The sequence below is a fragment of the Lineus longissimus genome, chromosome 6 (assembly GCF_910592395.1).
Source record: "Lineus longissimus chromosome 6, tnLinLong1.2, whole genome shotgun sequence".
Classification (NCBI taxonomy): domain Eukaryota; kingdom Metazoa; phylum Nemertea; class Pilidiophora; order Heteronemertea; family Lineidae; genus Lineus; species Lineus longissimus.
The window spans coordinates 16,778,379-16,802,682 of NC_088313.1; the positions used below are offsets into that span (position 1 = coordinate 16,778,379).

The window sequence follows — 24,304 nt, forward strand, 5'->3', positions numbered from 1 at the left end:
AGACCCATAAACACCTGTGAAATGATTCAATGTCAATTTGATTTAATGAACCAATAACATAGTGTCGCCGACTTGATTTGAACTGTTTAGGATTTGTTTGAGCACGAGGCCTCGGGTGTCTCGTGGTGCTAATTGTCGGCAAGGTTTCTGCGGGGCAAGGTTTCTAGGCGACTCCAGGGCGGCGAAACCATAAACCCAAAACTGCTATTTTATGGTTTCATTCTTGATTTTACTAATTGTTTACTAACTTTGATAGTTCCCAGGAGCTCCCGAAAATCAAACCAACTCAATCCCGCTCCCTTTTGTGGTTGTATTGCAAGATCTTCGAAACCAACTGCAACCTACCAATAACACCCGTTTCTTCTGAACGACTTTTCCTCCACCTAGATGTGGGAGTGACAATGCGTGGACAAGGACAAGGTTGCCACGCTACTTCCAACATTAAAAGAAAGATTCTCGCCTAGCTATGACAATATCTAGCCCAAGGTTATTGCTGGTTACAGTGAAGGCTTCATTGTCTTTTTTCATTCGTATCAACAATGAATAATGTCATAAATTCCCTAATCTACATTCAAGTCGTTCTACAAGGATTGCAATATGCATTGTTCGTTTTGTAAAATAATATTCCAGTTACCTGTTGCACGCAGTTGCCCCCATTTACCTTAATAAAGAGATCCCGGGCCTTCAGCAATTGCTGACAATAACTTATTATTCGTCTCAAGAAATGTAGTTTCTTTCAACGTCGGTCAGTGTACCGTTCGAAGGTGTGCCAATTCCTGACTTTTTCTACTACTACACCGCCACGGGAGAACAGCCCTCCACTGTCATCTAACAGCAAATTACGGAACTAGGGACTATGAGCGCTACCAATTCACTGGAACTAAAGACATCTACCAATAACCTTATAAAAATAAAAAGACAGAATAAACGAATATTATGTTTTTCAATGGATGCCACTTATTATCCCTATATCGGTATTGCCTTTTCCCGGCGTCTCCTTTTTAAATATATCGGTGGTGAAGTTGTTATGGTACATACGTCTGAGGAATTCAACGCGACGCTGGTGTCTGAAGCTGCTTTTAGAAATAAAATATGTTTCCATCCCGATAAATCGCGAATTGCCTGGAGCAATGCGAACGATAACATTCCTTCAAAGCACTTAAGGCGAGGTATGTTCGATGGATAGAACAACTCAATTTGGTTGTCGCTCGGCCGAGCTCAGCCGTTTAACGAAATATGTGCTCTTGGGCGGGTCTTGGACGATGTGACTGTTTTCCTATGGCATGATACATATGTTTGAGAGAGCGAAGACATTCTGCAGTAACTGGTAAATTTTGAACCAAATAATGGAAATGATGAGACATACATGTAGGTAAACGAGATATCATGGAAGTTTTAAATCGGTCCCGGCTCCCGAGAATGAGAATGAGTATTATCAACAAATGTCAAATAGAAACAATCAATGTCCTCTCTCCAATCGGCTCCGTGCAGCTAATTCTCTTCAAGGTATGAACCAACTGAATGTGTATTTGTTTTTCTCTTTACAGATCTCTCGTGTCGCATCAAGTGACAGCATCGCCTCGCCCATGCGCTGGGAGACGCTGAACGCAATCAATTAGTATGATACAAATTACGTTCTGCTTTTTTACGACAGACATGCAAACTGCCACTTAATCACATGCAGGTAAGATGAGCTCGAGATCAAAGGATTATCATTGATACTCCACCAGTGAAACAAAAAATTATCCCGTGTTTAATTAGGGAAAAGTAATTCGAGCTGCCATCACCGTTGGTGATGTTGGGTTGGGCTGGATAATCAATTTTGGGACATTCTTTGAGTAAGGGACATGCTTTTCTAGGGCGGTACAGCAATCAATTCAGTGTTCACCTCCAAGAAGGCGTGAATGGGAAAAGCTCTTTGCCGTTTTGCCCTTGGGTCCCAGGCTACTCTTCCAGTTTCCAACCCTGAAATCATGTTAGCAATAAAGAGTTGTAAACAGGCGCACCCCGACACACAGCAACACTTCGGCGATGTATATGTATATACCGTTAGCGAATTGATCACAGTCCATCCTTATATTTTTGCGACGATTATAACTTTTCCCATCCCATTACCATTAGTTACTTAGTAGCAAAAGTAAATAGGATTGTTGGAATATATTGGGTATTGTCACAAATGCGTAGGATCAACGGTTTTATAGGATGAGAAAGCGCTATTAGATTCCATTAACCAACTCAACTGAATAAACGTGATGCCCAACATCTACTAAGCCGTCAATTAGTTTGAGGGGACTAGATCCCTGTTATCCAAATAATTAAATCACAGATTCAAAAAGCTTTCAAACTATCGATTAATACTAGTGTCTTAATTGGAGATTGTGGGAGTTCGATAATGGCTCTTGGAGTCGAATGTACTAATAAGGCGACAACAGAACCTCTGTCAGGCATCTTCATGATAATTATAGGGAATATCATGACAGCCGCACGCAACCTCGAGATTGTTAAATTGGTTTTATAAGTTACTTTTTCATGATACTGTTATTATGTACTCAAAACGATGCCGAATTCCTTCTTCCTTTACTTCAGTTCGCACGTTATTGTCGAATTCAGTGGCAAATCAGATGTTACACACTGTATAATGTTCCAAATCTGAATAACATTGCGTATATTACGTTCCATCAGATCCGGTTCATTACTATGAGTAGAAACGATTCAATAGAACTGAACCAGATCTAGAAGAACGCAGTATACGCCCTGTCATTCTAATTTGGGACATTATACAGAGGGTGTTGTATTCAATGCGATCCTGCTTTCGTGCGACAGACAACATTTGAGGTTTCAATGAATCGTTTGTCCCATATTGTTTGATAGGAAACCACATTTAGTTATGTCTATAAGTTTTGTGAGTCGTCATAAAAAATAACGGTTTTAATCTTCTTTTCACAGGGTGGTTAAACAACGGCGGAAGCGGCACGAGAATGTTCTTAAACTGAGGCAGCGACCACAACGATTTATGGACCAAATGAACAACATCCTTCATCAACTTATTAATTTCGTGATATAAAATCTTACATATTCTTCTAAGACGAAAAGGATCTCCGCACAAGTCAATTCGTGTTTTTCATAAATCTCCGCAGATTCCGCTGTAATGGTATCCCTCGAGTCTGTCGTCTCCGTAGCACCGGGTGCGAGGTCAGTGCGGCGCCGGATACTTAAAATGCCTTGACAAAAAGCTTACGTGCAACTCATTCATCAGCAAAGACTTGTGGTCAGACTGGCGCCTGGAAGTGATGGGATACATTTGAAATAATGTTGAGCTTGCAAAACTGTTGGCGCTATTACGGAGATACTATTAGTGCCTTTAGTCTGCACTGCGGCACGACAGCAGACCATAAATTGGAGATGAAGTGACGATATCAATTAACTTTATACTGGTACCATCGTGGTATACATGTAAAGCGGGCATGCAACTTATATTGAATATGACCTTTGTCGGTTGACCACAGCTTTTTGTTTACTCAAAGTACTGTGATAAACAATAGGTTCGCGTGTGTTACCTGCGGACATAAGAACAATCGGCGTGAAATCCTCGGAGTTCCGTCATCTCGTCTGCGGGAATAATTTGTGTGAATGGGTTATAATTCAATTCATCCTTAGAGAAATCAACCCGAATCATCCGACCTTTGTGGCCGCGTCGGGAGCAGGTTGGACTGCAAATACGTTCAAAATTTCTTCGGACCTCACCATCGACCCAATCTAGCCCCTGGGGCGTTCACAAACAAGTTCTAATGAATCTAGGAATCTAAATTTCATCAATTGTACGCTTACCATCTGAAGGAGGCAGCTTGGCCAACCATTGGCGGAGTTAGGTTTGTTTTTCAAGTTGTACCAACACGCAGGTACACGTTCCGTGCACTTTGTGATTAACGTATTTATAACGTATCGATCGGGCCAAGAGGTATCGATTCCTGAGTAAAAGCAGTTGTCGGGGTGTTTCTTCGAGATAAGGCGTTTTCACTGGATGTATGTGTACTTTAGTGCTTTGTGATTACTTCATTGGACGCTCAATATCGAGACATGTCACGGAATGTTGATGAACACATCATAAGGATGAGCTAATTGAGGTGTTGTCCAAGCGATTGAAAAGGCAAAAGCTAGATTCATGGACATCACTTCTTGATTAGGAGTCGAAGCAAGCAATAAGGATATACTATTATTCAGAGCCGACAATCTACAGTGGGAGAAAGGACGCAAAAGCAATCAAAGCAAGTGAAGATTTATTGGTACAATTGTGGCGTTGCTCACGCAAGTTGGAAGAAAGAAAGAAATCTTTACAAAAAAGCGCCACATTTGAAAATACTGTTGATAACACAAAAGCGCTATCTTCCGATTCGTCATGTTAAGAGGAAGTTTGGTGTCATTGGAGGATTTTTGAGGAGAACAGTCTTGCACACAATATCCTAGAATGTTGTAACTGGTTTTCTTCTAACACCCTTGGATGCGTCAAAGTATCGTACATACATTGTACATATACGTAACTAAAGTAAGCAACATTATTCACGTGGAGGAGGAATCGACTAGGGAAGACGAGAGCAGTACGTACATGTAATTGATAGTAATAGCCACTTTGCGACAAGAAGTTACAATTGTAAAGTGTGCCATGTTATTGGGAGCACTTACACATAAATATATCTGATTGGGGAGATTGTTCTTAATGGAAGCGTAACAATCAAATGCCATTTCGAGATTCGACGGTAGATTTAACTTGGACCAGTTAGATTTGGGTCGTGGAGTGTGGATATAGGAATGGTGTGTTCCAGTCACTGCACGTAATAAGTACATGTACTCTATTGGTAAATAACTGCATCATGGAGAAACTGCCTCGTGGTCGGGAATGAGGAATGATACTGATAAAGTCGTGCGATGTTATGCTGTTTATCATGTTTACAGCATATAATGAGGATGAGCACGGTATTTAAGGATATGTGTTTGATTTGATACTTATACTAACATCACAATGACTTTTGTGTGATTCGAAAGGCGGATATCAATACTTCGATGCACTTGTGGATACTGAGCGAAAAAACACGTTTGCAATGCAGTAAGGAATTGTCCAAAACATGAGGTTGTGACCACGCCAGGCTTCTTGCAAATGACTAAAGATTTTTTGTTTTACGACGAATTATGTTATGGAGTTAAGCGATTATTATTCAAAGGAAAACATATTCTGTTGCATAATTGAGTCAAGACGAACCAACGACATGTCGATATACATGTAGTTGAATAATTTAAGACTTCTAAGTACTGATTAAGATTCAAAATGACATGAGGCTAATTATATTTGAGGTAAAAAGCCAAAGCATTGCACCAGAATAGGGCGTTACAGACACTAGCATGGAAAATATTACCACAAGCGCCATTGAAATAACATCATTAGCACCGACCTCAAACATCACTGATACGGATGATATACAATTTGACTTGTATATGATACCTGTTGGTATTCTTCTTGTGCTCATCAACCTAGCGACAATTGTTGGTAATACTCTCGTAATCTTGGCCATCCGCTACGAACACTGCTTACGTACCACCACTAACTACTTCATCATCTCACTGGCTGTGGCAGACATGATGTTAGGCTTTCTGGTGCTCCCCTTATCGTCCGCTTACGAGTTACTCGGTGTTTGGCTGTTTGGTAGAGTCCTATGCACCGCTTGGGCAGCCATAGATGTCCTGGTCTGTACCGCGTCCATCCTGAATTTAGTCGCCATTAGCCTAGACCGTTACATTGCAATCAGCAGACCAATGCATTACCATAACTTTGCAACTCATAGACGGGTTGTGGCCGCCATCTTTGGAGTCTGGGGGCTCTCCGTTGCTGTTTCGATTCCACCGCTCTTCGGATGGCGCGCTGAGCGCACCGACCCCAGGCAGTGTGAGCTCACGTCCGGTATGGGTTACGTTATTTATTCCGCCCTTGGGTCCTATTGGATCCCCTTGCTTATTATGCTGTTTGTCTACGGTAGGATTTACACGGTTGCTATGAGCCAAGCGAAAAATATCCAGAAAAACCAGCAGCTCGGGATGTTCCGAGGTCGCGAATCGGTCGATACGGATTTAGCCGATAGCGCCCGAATCAACAAAGGCGTAAATCGAAAGGAGTCCAAAATAAGTTCCTCTGGGAGTTCGCTTTCACAGGAAAACATTCATGAGAAACATTACGTCAATAGAAAAGATCGTGGTGTGACGCTTGTAAAAAGATTAAAACGCTTTAGTAAGGAGGCACGAGCAACAAGGACGTTATCAATTGTGATAGGCGCTTTCGTCATATGCTGGTTACCGTTCTTTAGCGTCTACTTAATAGGTGGCGTATGCGAGCACTGCATCGTTCCCCGGGCACTGTTTAAAGCATTTTTCTGGTTGGGCTATTGCAATTCTTTTTTGAATCCTATAATCTATCCTCTAATGAACAAAGACTTTAAGAGAGCATTTCGTAAGCTTGTTCGACGAACGTACTGTCGCCGCCATTCCATCAGTTACTTCGATAACCGCGGTCACGGTAATCATAAAGCTGCGAAGAACCGCCGGTTGCGGTTGAGTGTGCCATACGGGGGTCACACGCCTCCGGAATCCCCGAACCTGAACTCTCGCGTCTCCTCGCCGGATCCGCCGCAACAAACACGTGATTCGAGACTTTCTAGTCTCACGTCGGACAAAGACAAAATGCACAATGATGCTACACACAGAAGTACTGGTGCTATACTGGATGAGACGGAGCCCCTAAGGAACTTGACTTTGGAAGAGTACGAACAATCTCCTGGGCGAATCCCGAGGAGTTCAGACAACGTTTTGTTGGAGAGTAACCCGTATTTGGCAGCAAGGGAAGCTAATGCTTCAAAACTACGAAGGGACACGCAAGCAAATCTTCGAGATATCTGCTATAGTGAACCTAATATTATAGACTTCGATTCATGCCATGGTGCTTTTGATGACAGTACCAGGCGGAAATCCTCCCTGAGCAATAATGACATATCAATGGCAGAAATAACTAGTGATACGAGTTCAGATTCTCGAACAAAAAACTGTATACGCCAGCCAAAGGACCGGACTATTAGGAATACATCTTTGATATTGAGTATACCGCCCTCTAACGGCAATGCTAATAGGTGCAATGATTTTCAACAAAGTTTGACATTTGATAAAAATCTCAATCGATATTTGGATACTAATACCAAATCTACGCCAATTTTATCCCGGTCCACAGGTGATTGTACATGTAATAGTGTAAATAATAATATTCTTAACTCATTGAAGTTCATAGATGATGGGACATCTTCCCCAGGTGAACCCGATGTCAACATTAACGCCATTACTATTTTCAGGACTTTAAGTCAGAAACATATGCATCCCTGTTGCTGAGCAATACTCCTTTGAGAACTTTAAAGCAGCGCCACAATCGGCGGAAGTTGGAACCAGATATCAAGATTTTGTATCCGGTTATGCGAAATCAGGAAATTTAGTGTCACGCTTCTACCGATAATGGCACTCATTCAAAGTCAAGGAGACTTCATCACCTTTCTCAAGCTAAATCGACCGGAAATACTTATACGTTCCTTCCAGTTGGTCCGATTCTGATTGCGCCGGTGAGGCAGAACTTAAAGCTGCTGATTGGTCAGTAAGACAGGAGGTCAGTTCGTGCGGCCGGCAGTAGCGATCGTGTCGACCCTGGTGTCGACAATGACTATTCTATTGAGTCAAGGTTTTATTTTAAGTGTACATTGTGTTCTGAGTTAATTTTTGTGTTCACCACATTAAATTTTATGATAATATTTCGGTTCCAGCTGGAAGTTGGTCAGTTAGTGAAAGTACCGTTAATGTTAAAGTTCCCAAAACTGCAAAGCATAATTAGCTGGAACCACTGTGAAAGTGAACTTAGTCCTCGAGGGGAACTAGTCCTACTCAAGTGTCTGATGGCTTGCTGCAAACGTGCCTGGCTATGTCAATGGCTTTGGCCATCTTAAATGCCAAGGGAGTTTCTCTCAATAGGACTAAGTTTCCTTTCAAATCAGTTTTATAGTGTCAGTGTTAGTATGTATGGACAAATTTCACAGTCCTGTAACAATAGGCAGGTTTCGCAACCCCTACGAACTACGAACTACGAACTACGAGCATCAGTCGTGTCATCAAGTCTTGAGCTACATGTGGAATTACGCAACACTCTTAAATCACATTCTGCAGCTGTACAACTACAAGAAATACATATGGGAAAGAGTTTCAAGAAGTCGTCATTAAAGTAATGTTTTATATTTCGTCTTTCGTAGCTCTTCGTAGGGGTTGTGAATCTGCATCTTAGCTCTCCTCCAATGATCACACAATGTCTGGTCGTACATGTAGACAGCGATTGTGAGAAATAATCGATGCAAAAATAGAATACCTCAATAATTGATGGACTGCCATTCTCTATCATGTAACCCATTGTAAAAATATACGCATCACTGATGACACAAAGGCCACCATATCAATGAATATTTTGATTTTCTGTTTTCTGTATGTCCATAGTCAGATAGAATTCGTTTTTGAATGATTCCGGTATAACACAGCTCAAATGTTAAGCGAAGAACAGTTATCAACAAAATACCTACGACAAAGAAACCATTTATAACTTTTGACAACAAGAATACGCGCCAGATGTATTCAAACTATATTAATACACTGGCTATTTTTCGAGATACGTTAGTCATTTTTCTTTATCATAGAGGTTTAGATTTTGATCTGAGAACGAGAACAATGTGGCATTTTCGCGTTCTCGGTCTCTCTCCAATCCGAACCTCCCTATTAACCGCTTTCCTCTAGCAAACTAGTTATCGACATTTTCACGTTAATACTGTATGCGATTGGTTAAGTTCTAAAGACAGCTCCGAAGAAGAGGGAATGAGCACCAACGATTGGACCATGACAGATTCGTTACCCGGTACGACTGTTGCTTGAGGAAAGTGAATGACAACGAACATCTGCCACCCATTGTAGAATGGTTAGAATATTTTTGTACTTGAAGTTATGTATTGTCCATGTACATTGTAACCATGGCTATCTAGAGGGAAGAATGATTTTTGCAGAAGTTATGTGTTGTTCGTTTTTCTTGGTTTGATGTGTACTGATATACCGTACCGACGAAGAGGATGCGTAAACCTTTAAAGGACCTTTCTCCACACAAGTGATTTTCCCTCGTTAATACCCACGTTGCTGAAAACATGACGACGCGTGACTGCGTGGTTTGGGAATAGGGCTCCAAACAAGGACTCTGCAACCATATGCAGTCTAGCCATATCTGTACGTACTGCACGAAGAAAGCACGTGTACTTTAGACCTTGATATCTGCACACAGGTTTTGCGACTATAAGGCCACCTATAGGTCACCCCAGGCACTGGCCCGCTGACCAGAACAATCTTTATACGATTCTTTAGATGAAGATGGTCGAAGTACATCTTAGTCAGAAAACGATTTACTAAAGCAAAAATAGATCAATCTAATAATCGATTAATGGCAGGAGTACGTTAAATAGCATAATCCAACCACAATATTGATAAAACACGTATTGAGCTATTGCGAATTTCGAAAGCAGCAAAGTAATGTACCGTATATGTATACCGCGTGTAAATATCGACTAATCGTCATCATGAGAAAGAAAACTCTGTGCAATCATGAATAGGCAGTGACGACTGCAGATGTCTTTGAGTAAAATGTATAAGAGCATCTCATTCAGGCTTTTATTCATTTTAAAGAAGCTGCATCCGATGGGAGGATTTCGGTCGAGAAGGTGTCCTTTGCTCTTTATCCGGATCGATTATATTGATGTGGGGAGCGCTGTTGCGCAGTGGAAGAGTGCTCGACCTGCTATATAGCCGTTGTGACAATAACAGTCATGACAGTACACCGTCAATTAGTTGTCGACTCGTCGCCAAAACGTTGACAAACGGGGCCTCAAAATGGTCCACGTGAGAGGCAAAGATCTACTGTGTGCACTTTGATCGATTCCAAATACCCAATAAATAAGGAAAAACTCAATGCAACAATTATCATGCACCAAAAGATAATCTTCCTCAGATGTAGCCGAGCTGAGATGCAGAGTGATTAGAAATTAATTAAGCAAGAAATCCATTTAACTAATGTTGGAAATGCCATTTGTTGCTTTCACAGCCATTGAATCGTCTCGGTGCAATTCGCATCATGTTTCGGATAATCCTAAAACGAAATCAGTCTCATTCCAGGAAAGAAGTTTAAAAATCTGAAATTTTAAAGACGTCCTTATATTTCAATACGTTTTATAATGATGGTTTGGGTTTTAGATGATGATCAGATTATTTCTAAAGCGATGGTTTCATATCATATATATCATGGGCCTATCATTACCGGCGCCGTAACCCTATATTGGATTTTTGCCTGAGGTATGGAGTCCACTATAGGCTACTGTCCACCTATGTGGGATCTTTTACTTGCCCTGGCATAGACACTCGGTACAAGGGCTCACGGCTTTTAGTTTCATCCGACAGACCCTAGAGTTGAACTTGCATAACAGTTGGCTAATGGTTGGCCGAAAATTGATACTTGAATTAGAACTGCCCTGAACTAATGTACCAAGATTTTTAACATTACGTTCGGAGTCATCTTGCGCTGAAAGAAAATCCAGAGCAAAATGTAAATGTGATAGGCCCCTATATACAATTCCCTGCCAATTTTTTGTGTATTTTACGCCTTGTTTTTTTGTGTGTGAAACACCTTTTAGAAACGAGCCAGCTTCGGGCACTAAATATATTTAATGGTTTTGGCAGACCTCGACAAAGTTCTGAATCACCATTTTTGAGCACTTTCGAGCCCTCTTGCGCCGAGAGAAGATAGCAATAATATACACAGCATCATGACCACAACGGTTTTACACGTCTCATCAATTCAAGATCTTCAGAATGACCTTCCGGTCCGGATGTGCATACAGCAATACGAAATGAATGTGCTCGGACTATTCTCTATGAAACCAAATTCAAGTTCATGCCGGTGTAACATCTATCAGTGTTTCCCATGTGTCAGTGTCTCCCCTATTGATAAACTAATAACGAACAAAGCCAGAGCTAAAGAGACACAACCATTCTAGGCCTGAACCCTTTGTAGGGGAACACTCACACACGGAAACACTCACATATATTACACCGGTACTTTTATTATAGAACATTACCTAATGTATTTTGCGCCTAATGTCCTTTTTGTGTGACACACTTTTGAGAAATTTAGTAAGTTGATTCGGGCACTGGGTGTGTAATGGTTCAGAACGAGCAGACGACTGAAATTATATCAAACATTTGCTTTCAGAGTTGGCTTTGTTCCCTAGTGCTTCAAACAGTATTTGCCACTCACTATGGCAAGAAATAATGATGTTATTTGAGATGACTTATGAAAATACGTAGCCTGTGGGTAGGGATACTTTGATGGTGACGAGGTGAGTTTTATCAGAATCAGTTTGGAGCCTCGGAATAGGGCGAAGGTTGCGTGTTGAACACCTTGCAAGGCTTACACTCCTCAGCAGCGCCTTTCTCACGTCCGCACGTCCTCACGTCTAAGAAATGAATAGCTTCGAGACTCATTTCGAGTACATCAGACTGGAGTCTGGTGGGATGAGACATTAAACAGCAGAATGCACATAAAATGTCAACCTCCGATGTGTGGAGGGTTGGTTCGTCTGAGGAGGGACGACGTAACAAGCAGCAGACATTTTCTCAAAAATGGAACTCGTGTCTTGTTTATCGGGGCCTACTTCGGATTTATTGTTTGGGAAAGTACACTAGGCTCACAAAATTAAAGGGTTAAAAATGACAAAGCCTGATCGGATATGGCGTATATGTAGTTTGATGGCATTCAAATAGCCATTGAACAATGAATGGCACTGGTTGGTGACCTTTTATAACATGCTCGTTACGTATTTAGGACTCTCAAAAGTGGAGTACAAAATTTGTCTGTAAACAGGCATTAGAATTCGACAAAAGTACAGACTAGGTCAGTATTGTCGTTCGTGTATATATCATGGTATTCATCATGCGGATGGTTTTCATTCTGAACGTATTCCTGATTGGTCTTCAGTCATGTCTGGCTATCACAATCTGGAACCAACACGATTTTATGAGAAATCGATTTCGTCCTCTACGGAAACAAAATAAGGTGAGCTTCTATACTGGGTTTTGTTCGGACAACCGGGACTGATGAACATGCGGCGGTGTAATGCGATTTTTAAAAATGATACCCCCTGTAGATAGTTTCCATCCCTTTTCTATGGTGACGGATGATATGGTTCTGTAGAGACCGAATACCTTCAGTACCTGTAGAAAACGTGGTGGGGAACCCTAAGAAATCGAACGCTCAAAAACATTGCACCGGTTCGTCCTCTGAATTTACCATGTATATACTGGTACACGGGCTCTTTCCTGTTTTTTGTGCAACTGCGTCAGACTCTTCTCTGATACACCGCCTCATTTTGTCTCGTTTTTCCAGACAGCACAATCAGCCGATGGACACCGCGCCCCGAAGCTCCCAGAACAATACGAGGCGGATTGGCTTCTTTACGTCCATCCTCTGGACAATCCATCACCCTGGTACTCCCTTCCTCCACCCCCGTACGAGGTTGGGCGGGGCAAAACATACTATGACTACACCATACCCGCAATATCGGAACATTACGATGACTTCTGTCTCCCCGTATTTGGCGGATTAGACTATCATTGGCCATGCATCCTCCTCCATGTCAAGGAGACATGTTATGTCGTCTCTTATGACAAAAATGCGCCCTATGGAGAATGCTGTATTTGGAGGCAGCCCTGGGAAGTGCCATCACCTGATATCGTCAAAGTGATGCAATATGATCGGACTGATGTCTACCAGAATCACATGACGGAGTGGTACACGTTAGGTACCCCGGACCAGCTCTTCAGTTATGGATTCGCATGGAATATAGGAACGAGGTAAGTATCTCGGCCCCGTAACCCCTGTTGCGCCAATTATGATATGTGGGGCAAGGAAAGTCGTCTCGAGTTGGTCGTCACCTGATTCAATTCGGCCGCGTTCACGCGGTCCTCACAGGGTGCCGAAATACATGTCCCATCCAGACAAATTAGCCGCCGCTATGACGGATTCCGAAGCTATCACCAAACCTAAGCTCAATACCGCAGTCCAAAAATGGCAATGGCCATGCAACATAGTATAACCGATACATTGATTTTAGTAACCCAGTGTACCTTTTTCGTTTCAGAAATTTCCACCGAGTACCTGCTGCTTTCGCTTATCCCTTTGACGTCGGGTGGGGAGTGCAGAACTTCTTTAACGTGACGGAGAAAATTAGGGACAAATCCGTCTTCGACATTCCTGAGTCCTGCGTTGATGCGTCTTACTGCATAGGACCTGCTGTTTGATCAAGGACCAAAAAAGAACATTACATGTATACAACCATATATACGCAATGAAAGTTGCTAACAACTTCATGATGTAGACGTTTATTTACACTATAGGCCTATACATATTCCACGATCGATTTCGGTTCGCTCGAACCCTCATCACTGCTGATCTAACAGCATCCGGCCGCCAGCAATCTACAGTGGCGCCGTCTGTTGACTTCGCATCGTTATCTTTGACGTGGTGTATGGTCCAGAGAGGTATTGCAGTCATGTCTTGTCTGTGCTGTGTATGGCTCATGAAAACAACTGTCCATCCCAGAGAGGTTGCGGTCTAGTTTTATCTATGCTGTATCAAACAAAAACAAAACATGCATTCCAGATGTCTTTGATGTGGCACACATAGGAGTATCAATCTGCGTGTCCTTGATATGCTACACAAGTGTCTTTGCTTTGGTTTGTCTTTATTTGCGGTAATAACTGCCCATAGTTTCCTACCTTACTCACTCCTGGATCTCTGCAGGCTCTACGTTTTGAATAAAAAAAAAGTGGAAAAGGCCAGAGACCTCTATCAGCCAGCGTGTACATTCTGTGTACATTTTAATGAACATGGGTTGGTGAAAAAAGTACACCAAGGGTGCTTTAATTCCCACCAAATTTTAAATTTATTATGAAGAGGCTTTTATCAAAATGATAGTAAAAATTCAAAACATTCCAATACCGATTGCCTGAGAAAAAATGATTTGTGTACAGGATTGCCATCAAATCGTCACTCGCGGACTTATATGGGCCTATTTTCATGCCCTTAGAATACAAGTTCTAAACTGGCCACTGACACAATATTTCCTTAAATTAATTATCAAAAAGTATATCCCTGTTATGGCCTGGCTCTGTAGATTAAGAATCCACCAAAGATTGAAGAATAAATCCACTTTCACCCATCACAGTCATGTATTTACCACAGCTTCACAGTTCAGTACTGACTATACACGCAAGAGTTTGTCACATCCTGAGGACAGGATTGTCAAGCTGGTTCAGGACGGTGTAACGGTTTTGGTTGCACTATTCCATAACAAATGATTGAGGAAATAAGTCTATAAGACGAGGCATAACAATGGGTACACAGCTGTATGAGGTTCTTAAATGTGTTAAATCGGCCAAGAGCTGTTACAGTACACCATATTGCTGGATTCGATAGATCCCCAAATAATGGGTTATTCCAGCTTGAAGAAACACGGTTGGTCGACGCTCAACGAAGAATTAGGAGGGCCACAGTTGTTATTGTCAATACAGTAAGGCCTACGGTAGGTGTTGACGATGCGGTGGACGGTACAGAGTAGCATATGGATCCCTGATTACGGTGCACCGACAGATACAATTGTCTTTAAACCGGTCCACCATCAAAAACACTGTAAAGTTATTCAGGTACAGTCTCGACCACGAGATGTCTTCGGGCTGTTAGCACGGCCCCATTGGAATTCGACTGATTGTCACACGCAACACCATGGCGGACACCACTGAAGAAGAATTTCGTGAAGAAATCGCTGGTAAAAAGTTGTTTCCCCTTGTTATTTCATTGTAGAATTTGCTAAATATTTGCGAGATTGAAGATAAGGTGTTGTATTGTAATTTGAATCCCCAAAATAATCCGATTGGTTTGTTTTCAGCCATTGTGAAGGATGCCGATTTGTCAGGACTCACCGCGAGGAAAGTTCGTCGCCAGCTCGAGGAGAAGTTTGGTGCAGATTTCACAGAAAGGTGAGCCTGGGGAAGTCGGACTCCTGCGTCCATACAGCCCACAATTATGGTACTTGGTAGGCTTTGTATGTAAAGGATAGAGCCATTTGAAATGACGCATTGTGAGCAAAGCCGAGTAAGTAGGGGCAGCGCGCCACACAGCAGACTCGAGTCGAGACTGAGCTGTGAGCAGACTGTCGCAGCTACAGAATCAAAAATCAGGCAAACAACTCACTGTAGGCCTAGACATAGGTGGCACCAGGAGGCAGCCGTGGCTGTTCAGAGCAAAACGAGCCTAAATTAGCACAACGAACAGAAGAACATAGGCCTAATGTGGTATTTGACTTCATATGGCAGGCAGGTGTATGGTCTTTCTTGTTGGTTCATTGTTGTGGTGGTGGCATGGCGCTCAAAAAAGACAGCCCATAGCATCTTTCATTAGAAGAGTTTCCCTGAATCCATTGTAAGTACGCTACCAGTGGATTACATTTTCACTTATAGCCTGACAGTGTAATGTCATATATTTTCAGATTGTCAAGTAGTAATAGGCCCTAGCTGTTACATTCCAGAAATTTTGAGCTGCATTGATAGCTGGCTGTGCTTTTGGTTAAGTCGCCCATTTGTGGGTAGGCCTGATCTATGTCATACATGTATGGCTTGAATTTAACCATTGCCACTGCTGCTATGGCAGTAGGTTTCACACTGTCAAACTGAACTCATGTGAGGCAGTAGGCCGAAAAGGCAGTTTTTATAATTCTTAATTTAACTTCATCGGAAATTGTTTTTAGGAAAGGAGAGATAGATGGCATCTTGATTGAACTTATCAATGAGAAGACAGATTCGCAAGAGGACTCAGATGCTGATGAAAGAAATGGCGAGAATGGAACTGCGTCTGATAGCTCTGTATCAGACGTATCTGTGATGGAATCAGATGAGAAAAAGGTAAGAGATGAGACAGACTGACATGTGTGGAACGTGACACTTACAGCTATACCAAGGTATGCTGCATGGTCGATAAGTGAAGTCAGATTCACATGGCACTGCATGACCAGTTCATTTGATCCTCATTTTATAAGTCGTCTTGATCGAATCCTTTTGACATCAGAACTCCCTTTTGTTTAGTCATTGCCGGTGTATGGTATTGAAGAATAAAATAACATAAAACACAGGGAACCTGGATCCATCCAAACAACACAATTGAAATTACAAACTGACTTTGGTAGAAAGCGCCATGAAAACCCAAAGCAAGGTGGTTTATTCCACTCTTTTCCCATGACGTCTTTTCAACTTTTCACTTCAGGCAGCCCCAAAGAAAAAGGCCCAACCAGCAAGGAAGAAACCACAAGCTAAACCAGCTGCCAAAGTAAGCAATGAAAAATGCCAATGCATGTTAGTTTGGTGGATCTGCAAAATATGAAAGTTAAAAATGGTCCTGTGGCTCCCATCAAACTTTTGTTATTCACGCCATTTGATCGAGAGACCATCTCAAAGTACCTTGAAGCTACAAAATAGTTGAATCATCTCCCCCACCCCAAAAAAGTGGTATCATTGGCTTCATGAGACACCACTGGCACTAAGGTGCATGATTTCAGTACCTATTGTCCTTTTTTTTTTAGCCCAGAAGTAAAGCCACATCAAAAGTAAAGTCAAAACCAGAAGTCGTATCATCGGATGATGAAAAGGTAAGTCCATAAAAGTTACAGCAAGCTTTCAGTTGATTTAGAATTAGATTTGGAGCTAATGGGACTGGATTGGTTGGAAGACTGGAATCTTTTACTTACCCTGGCCAGGTAGTTGTTTTATGAACTTTTTCAACTTCTCTTTTTTGGTAAATTTACTTTCTAAGCGACCTTTTTCCAGAATTTAGATGATGAAGAATTAGCCCGCAAGTTACAGGAAGAAGAGAATGGCGGTAGACCACGGCGTCGAACCGCAAAGAAAGTCAAACCACCAGTGAGTAGGACATTCCTGTCTCCACATAGTCAGTGGCTGATTGACGATGGTATTCATTGGAGTTTAGGAAACAATGGGCAAGATATCCTCAAAAACACCGCCTTCAATGGCTCTGGTCGTCGTCCGAAAACAGGTTTAAATTTCCCCCGTCTCTGTTCGGCAACTCTCACAAATTGAAGAAGATGATAAGTTGAGTCAGTGCTGAGCATCAGCTAGAACAGGTTAATTTCAAACAGCAATCTTTCTTGTCCCAGCTCATTTGAACCTGATGTGAGTTTCAAAGCAGCAAGAAGCAATGAATTAAAAGATTTGCCTCAGCCTTCAAATCATTTATCTCCTTAGAGAGTAAAATCTAGTATCATAATTATCTGTCTTGTTTCAGAAAAGTGACAAACCAAAAAAGCCAAGGGCTGCTGGTAAGTTAAAAACATTTTCCATCTGTCTCTGACAGTTTAAAAGTGTATAATAATCCATTTAGCTGTTCCTTCCTGTGGCGGTTCACTAGCTTACAGTAAATAAAGCAAATAGCATACAGAAAAGTGAAATTACTGTCCTAACCATTTGGATACTTTCAGGCACCTCCATTTATAGTCGACCTTGTGACCTGACTCCTGAATTGGCTGCAGTAATGGGTACTGATAAAGTAAGTTGTCTCTTCATGCTAATGCAAGCTCATGCTCCTGATATCTTTGGGGATGTGCTGTAGTTTGATGCAGGTCAGTGGCTGTAAAGATCCGTGACTGAGCCTGGCACCTGGTATACTGAATGAGATCAGTGGTGGATATTTTAAACACCAGTGTCTTTCACTGCTGGTGTCATGGTGTTAATGTACATTTTACCTCCACCATTGCGTGTTTGGTGAGGCCACCAGTGCCTACAGTTTGGTATTTTAGGCTTAGGTGGCATCTTGTTTATAACACATGACCCACAAAACACTTTTCTCGTTGTTTCAGATGCCAAGAAAAGACGTTGTTAAGAACATGTGGGAAATAGTCCGAGAGCGGAATCTTCAAGACCCTTCGAATAGACAGTTCATGCTTTGTGATGAGCAGCTTTTAAAAGTTTTTGGTGAGTTCCACTGATTGTGGTGTGGCATTTGTAATTTCTGATCTTCCTGTGATATTTACACACTTGGCCCAACGACACTGCCTGATTTCGTTGCCGTTTGTCTGTCCCTATCATCTTGAATGATCAAGGTCTCCGCTGGAATTCCTCTCTTGATCTCACTCTTGTACCAGCAAGTGCTGCCACCTATATTTGAAACTAGGCGTTGCACAACTCCTTAGCAATTTTCTGATGTAAGAAGTCGAGTAAAATCAGAACCAGATGAGAACTTGTTGAATGTTGGCTGTCAGTTTCATCCTGCAGTTGTGTTGGATTGACATTGTTTCGACACTAGTATGAAGTCATTTGATTCGAATGCAATTTAGGAGTGTCACTGTGGAATTATTCAGAATGTGATAATTTGATTGGGATTTTATCAGCAGTTGCAGTATAAACTGATGTTCAAGGTAATAATTAGAATAGTGTCCATCTCGCTGCAATAATGACATCAATCAAGTTGGGAATGCTACTAACAGTGATACATGTTGTACCAGCTGCAGTTGGAACCTTTTCCTAGTTAAAACTGGACTTGTCAGTGTTGCACTAAACTGATGGTAGACACTCTTTATGAAAGCTGTTTTCATTCTTATTCTTGCAGGTAAAAAGCGTGTTCGGACCTTTGGGATGATGAAATATCTGAAGAAACATATGGTTTAAAATGAATGCATTTATTCTGGTAAGTCAAACTTTTCGCTTGCATCCAGTGACATCTGGGTAATTTTCCAGCATGGTATGGATCGTGCTGCCCTCTATCATTCTATGAACCTGAATGTCTCCTGCCTTCTTGATTTGTAGATAGCCTATGTTCGGACTGGTTCCCAGAGGGGGAGGGGGAAGATTCCACAGCTGTGCAACAAACGGCAGCCACTATAAGATGTCACATTCAGTAACAACACATTATTGCCATTCTCTGCACAGCAGTGAACTACATGACCTTCGATGAACCTGCACCCTACAACCTTCAGATTATAACTAATTAAATGCAGCCATAATGAGTGGCTTGGTGGGGTGACGAAATCACTGATACCTCAATTACGATATCACATCAATTCTTAAAATGAATGAATTACAGTAGTGACTTGCACACACTGTCACTGGTTGATTTTTTTGTCTTGGCTGCATGGAATGCAGCTGGTAGCATCTGACATCGGTATCTGCGATACAACGTCATCATGTTGTTTTCTATACTATGAATGCCTGACCTGCACCACCTGTCCAGGGCCCAGTCAGACCACATTCGGCTCGGCTGTCGCAGTCTATAAACCATAACAATTCAGCGTAAATTCTTGGCTAATTACTAGCTCAATTTTAACGAGGTGCCTGGTATGCTGGCATATCAATCACATGATCATGATGCTGGTGTTTTTCTCTCTGATTGCAAAACATGCAATTGATTGTTACGGTTTCAAAATGTGACCCGCTCTACCAAAACTAGGCGCTTGTCGCATCTGAACTTGACAGGTTGATACGGACTTGTTGTTCATTTCCCTATTGTAGACCTTTTGTGAAATCTATTACAAACTGAACTTGACAGGTTGATACGGACTTGTTGTTCATTTCCCTATTGTAGACCTTTTGTGAAATCTATTGCGAACTGATTTGGTCACATTTCACAAAAGGTCTACAATAGGGAAATGAACAACAAGTCCGTATCAACCTGTCAAGTTCAGATGCGACAAGCGCCTAGTTTTGGTAGAGCGGGTCACAAATGCTTAAAGATAAAAGCCATCCCAAATGTTATATCCCGTAGCAATATAAAAGTGAATTATCATTTATTATAGTGTCACCCCTTATGAAAGGGTTTTGAGACACTTTTTACTTCCAAACTCCTACCTCTAATGCCAGTCGATCATAAGACTATGTGGCATGTTTAGGAAGGCTGCGGCCAAATGCTGGTGAATTGAAGTCAGACATGATGTGTTATGCGTGTCACCCGCACATGATGAGAGGTAACATGATTCAACCGCAGTGAAAGGGTTAAACCTCTTCCTTGCTGTAATGAAAGGATGAATTGTAGGTCGATGAAAGGGCTACCACCTACACAAAAACCTACATCACATGAAGTGGGACAACATATAAAATCGGACAACTCACACTTGAAACCCAAAAAATACAAATGTTTCTTCCATTCAGATTCTACATGTTTTATCACCAAGCTTGAATCGGCCTAAATACCATTGACTGTCATTGACGTGGTCAGGCTTGAATAAAATTCATAGCGCTTTAATCATTTCAAGTGATTCATGATGGAAAGTCACTGTGAATTGATAATGCATCGAGATGACATTGATATCCATCCATATACCTTTTGTACATGTAGGTGAAATCAGGACAATTTTTTTCACTGTCTGAAATTCATGTTTTTTTAATGTTTTTCTCGGGCTGGCGAGATAATATTGATGATGGGTGATTGTACCATGACTGGAAAATTTGACTGGTAAAATTATGTCTCCATGTATATCCTACATGATACTAGTGAATTATATCTCAATGAATGTCGAACAATAATCATACTGGGCCCAAAAAGTCAACGTGTATTGTTGTAAACTTAATATTCGTTCATCTTGCTGGTAATGGAAGCTGACAGTTTATTTGGTGAAGCCTTACATCCATCCCAGGGTTCTCATGATTTCATTTCCAGTTATTTTAGCTCAGAAAATGTCAGGAGCTAATCAAGCTTGATAAGAACTGCATATAGCCACCCTGTCCCCAAGCGTTTAAAAAAAATCATAACATATTGTTGATACATAATTTTTCTTTTCAAATGTCAAGATGTCTGTCATTCAATAGTAAATAATGTTAGTTTCATTATCTATTCAGGCCAGACTATTCTAAAACTTTTTTCACTTATCCTCCATAGATCTGTACTTCTCTCATTGAATTTAAATTCATTTCACATAGATTGAATTCTGTGTTTGCTGCCAAAACTTAATGGTTAATGTATTACATTTTAGAGCTGAAATTGTAGTTACCGGGTGGTTTAATGTTCGTGTTTTCTTCCCAAATCACAGAAATAAAGCTGTTGCAAACATTACCCAGTTCACTGCAAAAGTGCAAGTGACGCTGGCAGCGTCTCTCGTTCTATAACAGAACTCCCATGAATAACTACTGAATATTTGTGTCGTTTCTTGTCTTTTCAGTCAAGCGCCTCACCCCTTGAAGTTTGGCAAGTTCTTTCATCAGCAGACCAAGTCTGTACTATTTTCACTCATCATTTTTTATGAGTCATGTATACATCATATAAAGTTTATCAAAACCATGTCTTCACATACTGTATACTGGCACCTTTTTGGCTTCTCTTTTGCATAATTTGAAAGACCCAGTTTAATCTCATGGTTGAACTGTTCAGTTAACACTTTCAGTGCGGAAGCATTTTTCAGCCTCCAGCAGTCCTTGCCGGGCAGTGGAAAGCAATGCTGAGCAGTGCTTCTTTTATCTGAAAGGGATGGTATTTGGAACAAACTAGTCTTTTCTGAGTGTGTATAGCATGTTTAGAGAGGCTGTTGCCGTGTGCGGATGAATAAAAATCATTGTAATTTGTAGTGCATGACGTGTTAATATGCACGTCACCTTCACGTGATGAGACTTGTGACATGACTTGCTGTGGACGTCATCCCGCAGCAAAAGGGTTAAAGGATATCTCTCTTGTCTCAGAAATGGCCCGGTTTACATAGTGCTCTATTATTTCATGTGTAACTTTTGTACAAATGTATTTTGCATTCTTTCCTTCGTTTGTATGTTTGTTTTAGATAGCTGCAAAAACTAATTGTATTTCATATCCTTGTAGTTCGATTTATTATGTATCCCAGTATCACTATCAGGTCGAAATTAAATATTTCGTACTCGGATAAGGTCCACTAATTCATATACATTCTCGTTCGTAATCATGGTTTTCAAAGGTGTCCAATTTCCTGCTAATTGTCTTGAATCCCAGCCAGTTGTATTTTATGGTTTTATTCATTGTTTAGTAATCAATCGAGTATCATTTCCCCCGTGGCATTTCCACCTGGTTGTGTGATGCATAAAATTCTCACGAATTCTGATTGAATTGAGAGTTTTCAATGGTGAAAGGTTGTGATGTTTGTTTTGTGCCGATGTGCACCATGCCTGGGTCTTTAATCACCTGGATAGGGTATTTTATTGCGGCCAACGTAAATAACATGCATCCTTTCTATTGTTTGTAACGTTCCTGTTACTTTGTTTGTCCTGTTTGAAGCATGGTGTTTGTTATTCCTAGCTGATTAAGTGGTGCGATATTAGCATGTAACAATTAGTAGATGTGTGGGCGGGACTCATTTCAAAAGCTACACCTATTGTCATTTTATTCTACATTCTATTCAAAATGTTGTTGGAAAACGATCAGTCAGTTTGCTTGTAAAAGGTAGAGCCAATTACAGGATTGTGACAGAGATGATGTATCCAAAAGTGTACATAAAATATTGATGTTTTCTCATGCAACCCTTAACCAGGCTCTTTCTGAGGCTGAATATTATATTGTTACTCCATCGTGCGATCATCAATCGCCAGCATCAAGCTTGTGACTGTCACATGACTTTTTGGGTTGGTTACCAGTGTCTCGTCCAGACTCCTAGATGCCCCTGGTTCTGTGACAGTAATTAGCAGTATTCCTTATTGATTGTACCTTCAAGCTACACACAGCCTTTTGACACTGTACGGTAGAACCTCTCTGTTGAGGACACCATTGGAGACCTGCAAATGCTGTCCTTAATGGAAAGGTGTCCTGATTATGCAGCAGTCAAATTCAATTGAAATGACCAATTTGAATTCAAGAGAGGGTGTCCTTAATAGAGAGGTCACTGCTGAGGGAGGTTTCACTTTACTTGTGTCTTAATTTGCCTGCCATTCTGTTTCTTCTGACAGAAGATTTTGTTGAAATCAAATTTGGTGCTGCCAGTTATCGTTGTGTCAATCATAGAGTGTAATTTTTAAAAATCATACGAGTAATAATTATCATGCTTAGAATTGAGTTTTGATCACAATTTGTAATATGTAAAGGTTCTCCTCAGTGGTTGGTATCGTGACAGAAAAACTGACATTGAATCAATGCGATAGGCTTGAATTGCTGGTTTTGTGCAAGTTCTAGAATATGCACATCGCCCAAGATTTTATTGGATGTAGCGATATGTCCATCCTGATGTAAGGGTTTTTATTTTGTATTGCATGACACATGCAATTGTGTAGATTTTTAAGTTGAAAGGGTGATTGTAATTTTCATTTTTAAATTGTAAATTATATCTTGTCGAATAGCCACTCGTAAAGGCACTGTGGCTTCTCAGTTTCAGAAGACCAGAGTCATTCATTGGTTGTTGCATGTATTTTGACACACTCTGTAAACTGAAAGTTGTGGCGACTCAAAATGGGTGAAAAGATCATTTTGAACATTTTTTTAGATTATACTTATAGGAATAGAAGAAACATTATACTGTTCCATATCCATTTCAAAATTTGTGTTATATCAAAATTTTACCATTCTCATTATAAATAGTTTTTATATACAGATGCAGATAGTTCATAACTAATATTTTCACCCCAAGCCAAATTTATTTCAATCATGTAATGCATGTACAATGTAGGTCCAAAGCTGAGAAGCTTTGGCCAAAGTTTTGGGGCGGAGTTTGCCCTCAACCCAACAGTCTCAATATCAGTATCATAGAGACTAATTCGATCACACCTATTTTAGACTTGAAAGGTGTTGCCCTTACAAAATCTACTGAAACTCTCTTTGGTAGGTATTGGGCCTGCATTGGATCAGACCAGCACCATGTTCTGTTGAAATCGCATTCAGACGGTTTTGTAAACTGGTGGAGAGTTGGAATCATGTATATTCCATATTAAAAACGCTAGTATAGTCATTTTCAACATTGATTTAGGTTTTTCATTTCTTTGTTTCTACATTCAATGGCATCGTTTAGCCTGCTTACTCAAATTTGCTTGGAAGTCTCATTGAAAAAACTAAATATATTTTGTGAATATATATTTGCCCTTTAACATTGATAACCCTCCCTCGAAACAAATCAAAACTAATGGGCTGCTTACAATTGAGCATCCCTCTCGTGCTGGG

The 24,304-nt window shown here is 41.0% G+C and overlaps 2 protein-coding genes across 4 annotated transcripts in view; both read left to right on the forward strand.

Moving 5' to 3' along the window:
* The window catches only part of LOC135489472 (probable G-protein coupled receptor No9), a 65,254-nt gene extending 56,563 nt beyond the window's left edge, over positions 1-8,691 (forward strand). For all 3 annotated transcript variants that reach the window (XM_064774839.1, XM_064774840.1, XM_064774841.1), the window contains 2 exons: positions 1,548-1,684; positions 2,947-8,691. In XM_064774839.1, the coding sequence (XP_064630909.1) occupies positions 5,395-7,419 (2,025 nt within the window). In that variant the 5' untranslated portion in view covers positions 1,548-1,684; positions 2,947-5,394 and the 3' untranslated portion in view covers positions 7,420-8,691. The remainder of the gene's footprint in view (positions 1-1,547; positions 1,685-2,946) is intronic.
* A 3,183-nt stretch (positions 8,692-11,874) lies between these two features.
* On the forward strand, positions 11,875-24,102 carry LOC135489094 (uncharacterized). The gene is made up of 13 exons (XM_064774260.1): positions 11,875-12,205; positions 12,536-13,002; positions 13,290-14,975; positions 15,096-15,186; positions 15,954-16,107; positions 16,466-16,528; positions 16,782-16,847; positions 17,026-17,118; positions 17,501-17,534; positions 17,694-17,761; positions 18,072-18,186; positions 18,821-18,898; positions 21,363-24,102. The coding sequence occupies exons 3-12, from the start codon at positions 14,933-14,935 to the stop codon at positions 18,877-18,879; spliced, it is 786 nt and encodes a 261-aa protein (XP_064630330.1). The 5' UTR covers positions 11,875-12,205; positions 12,536-13,002; positions 13,290-14,932; the 3' UTR covers positions 18,880-18,898; positions 21,363-24,102.
* The last annotated feature ends 202 nt before the right edge of the window (positions 24,103-24,304 follow it).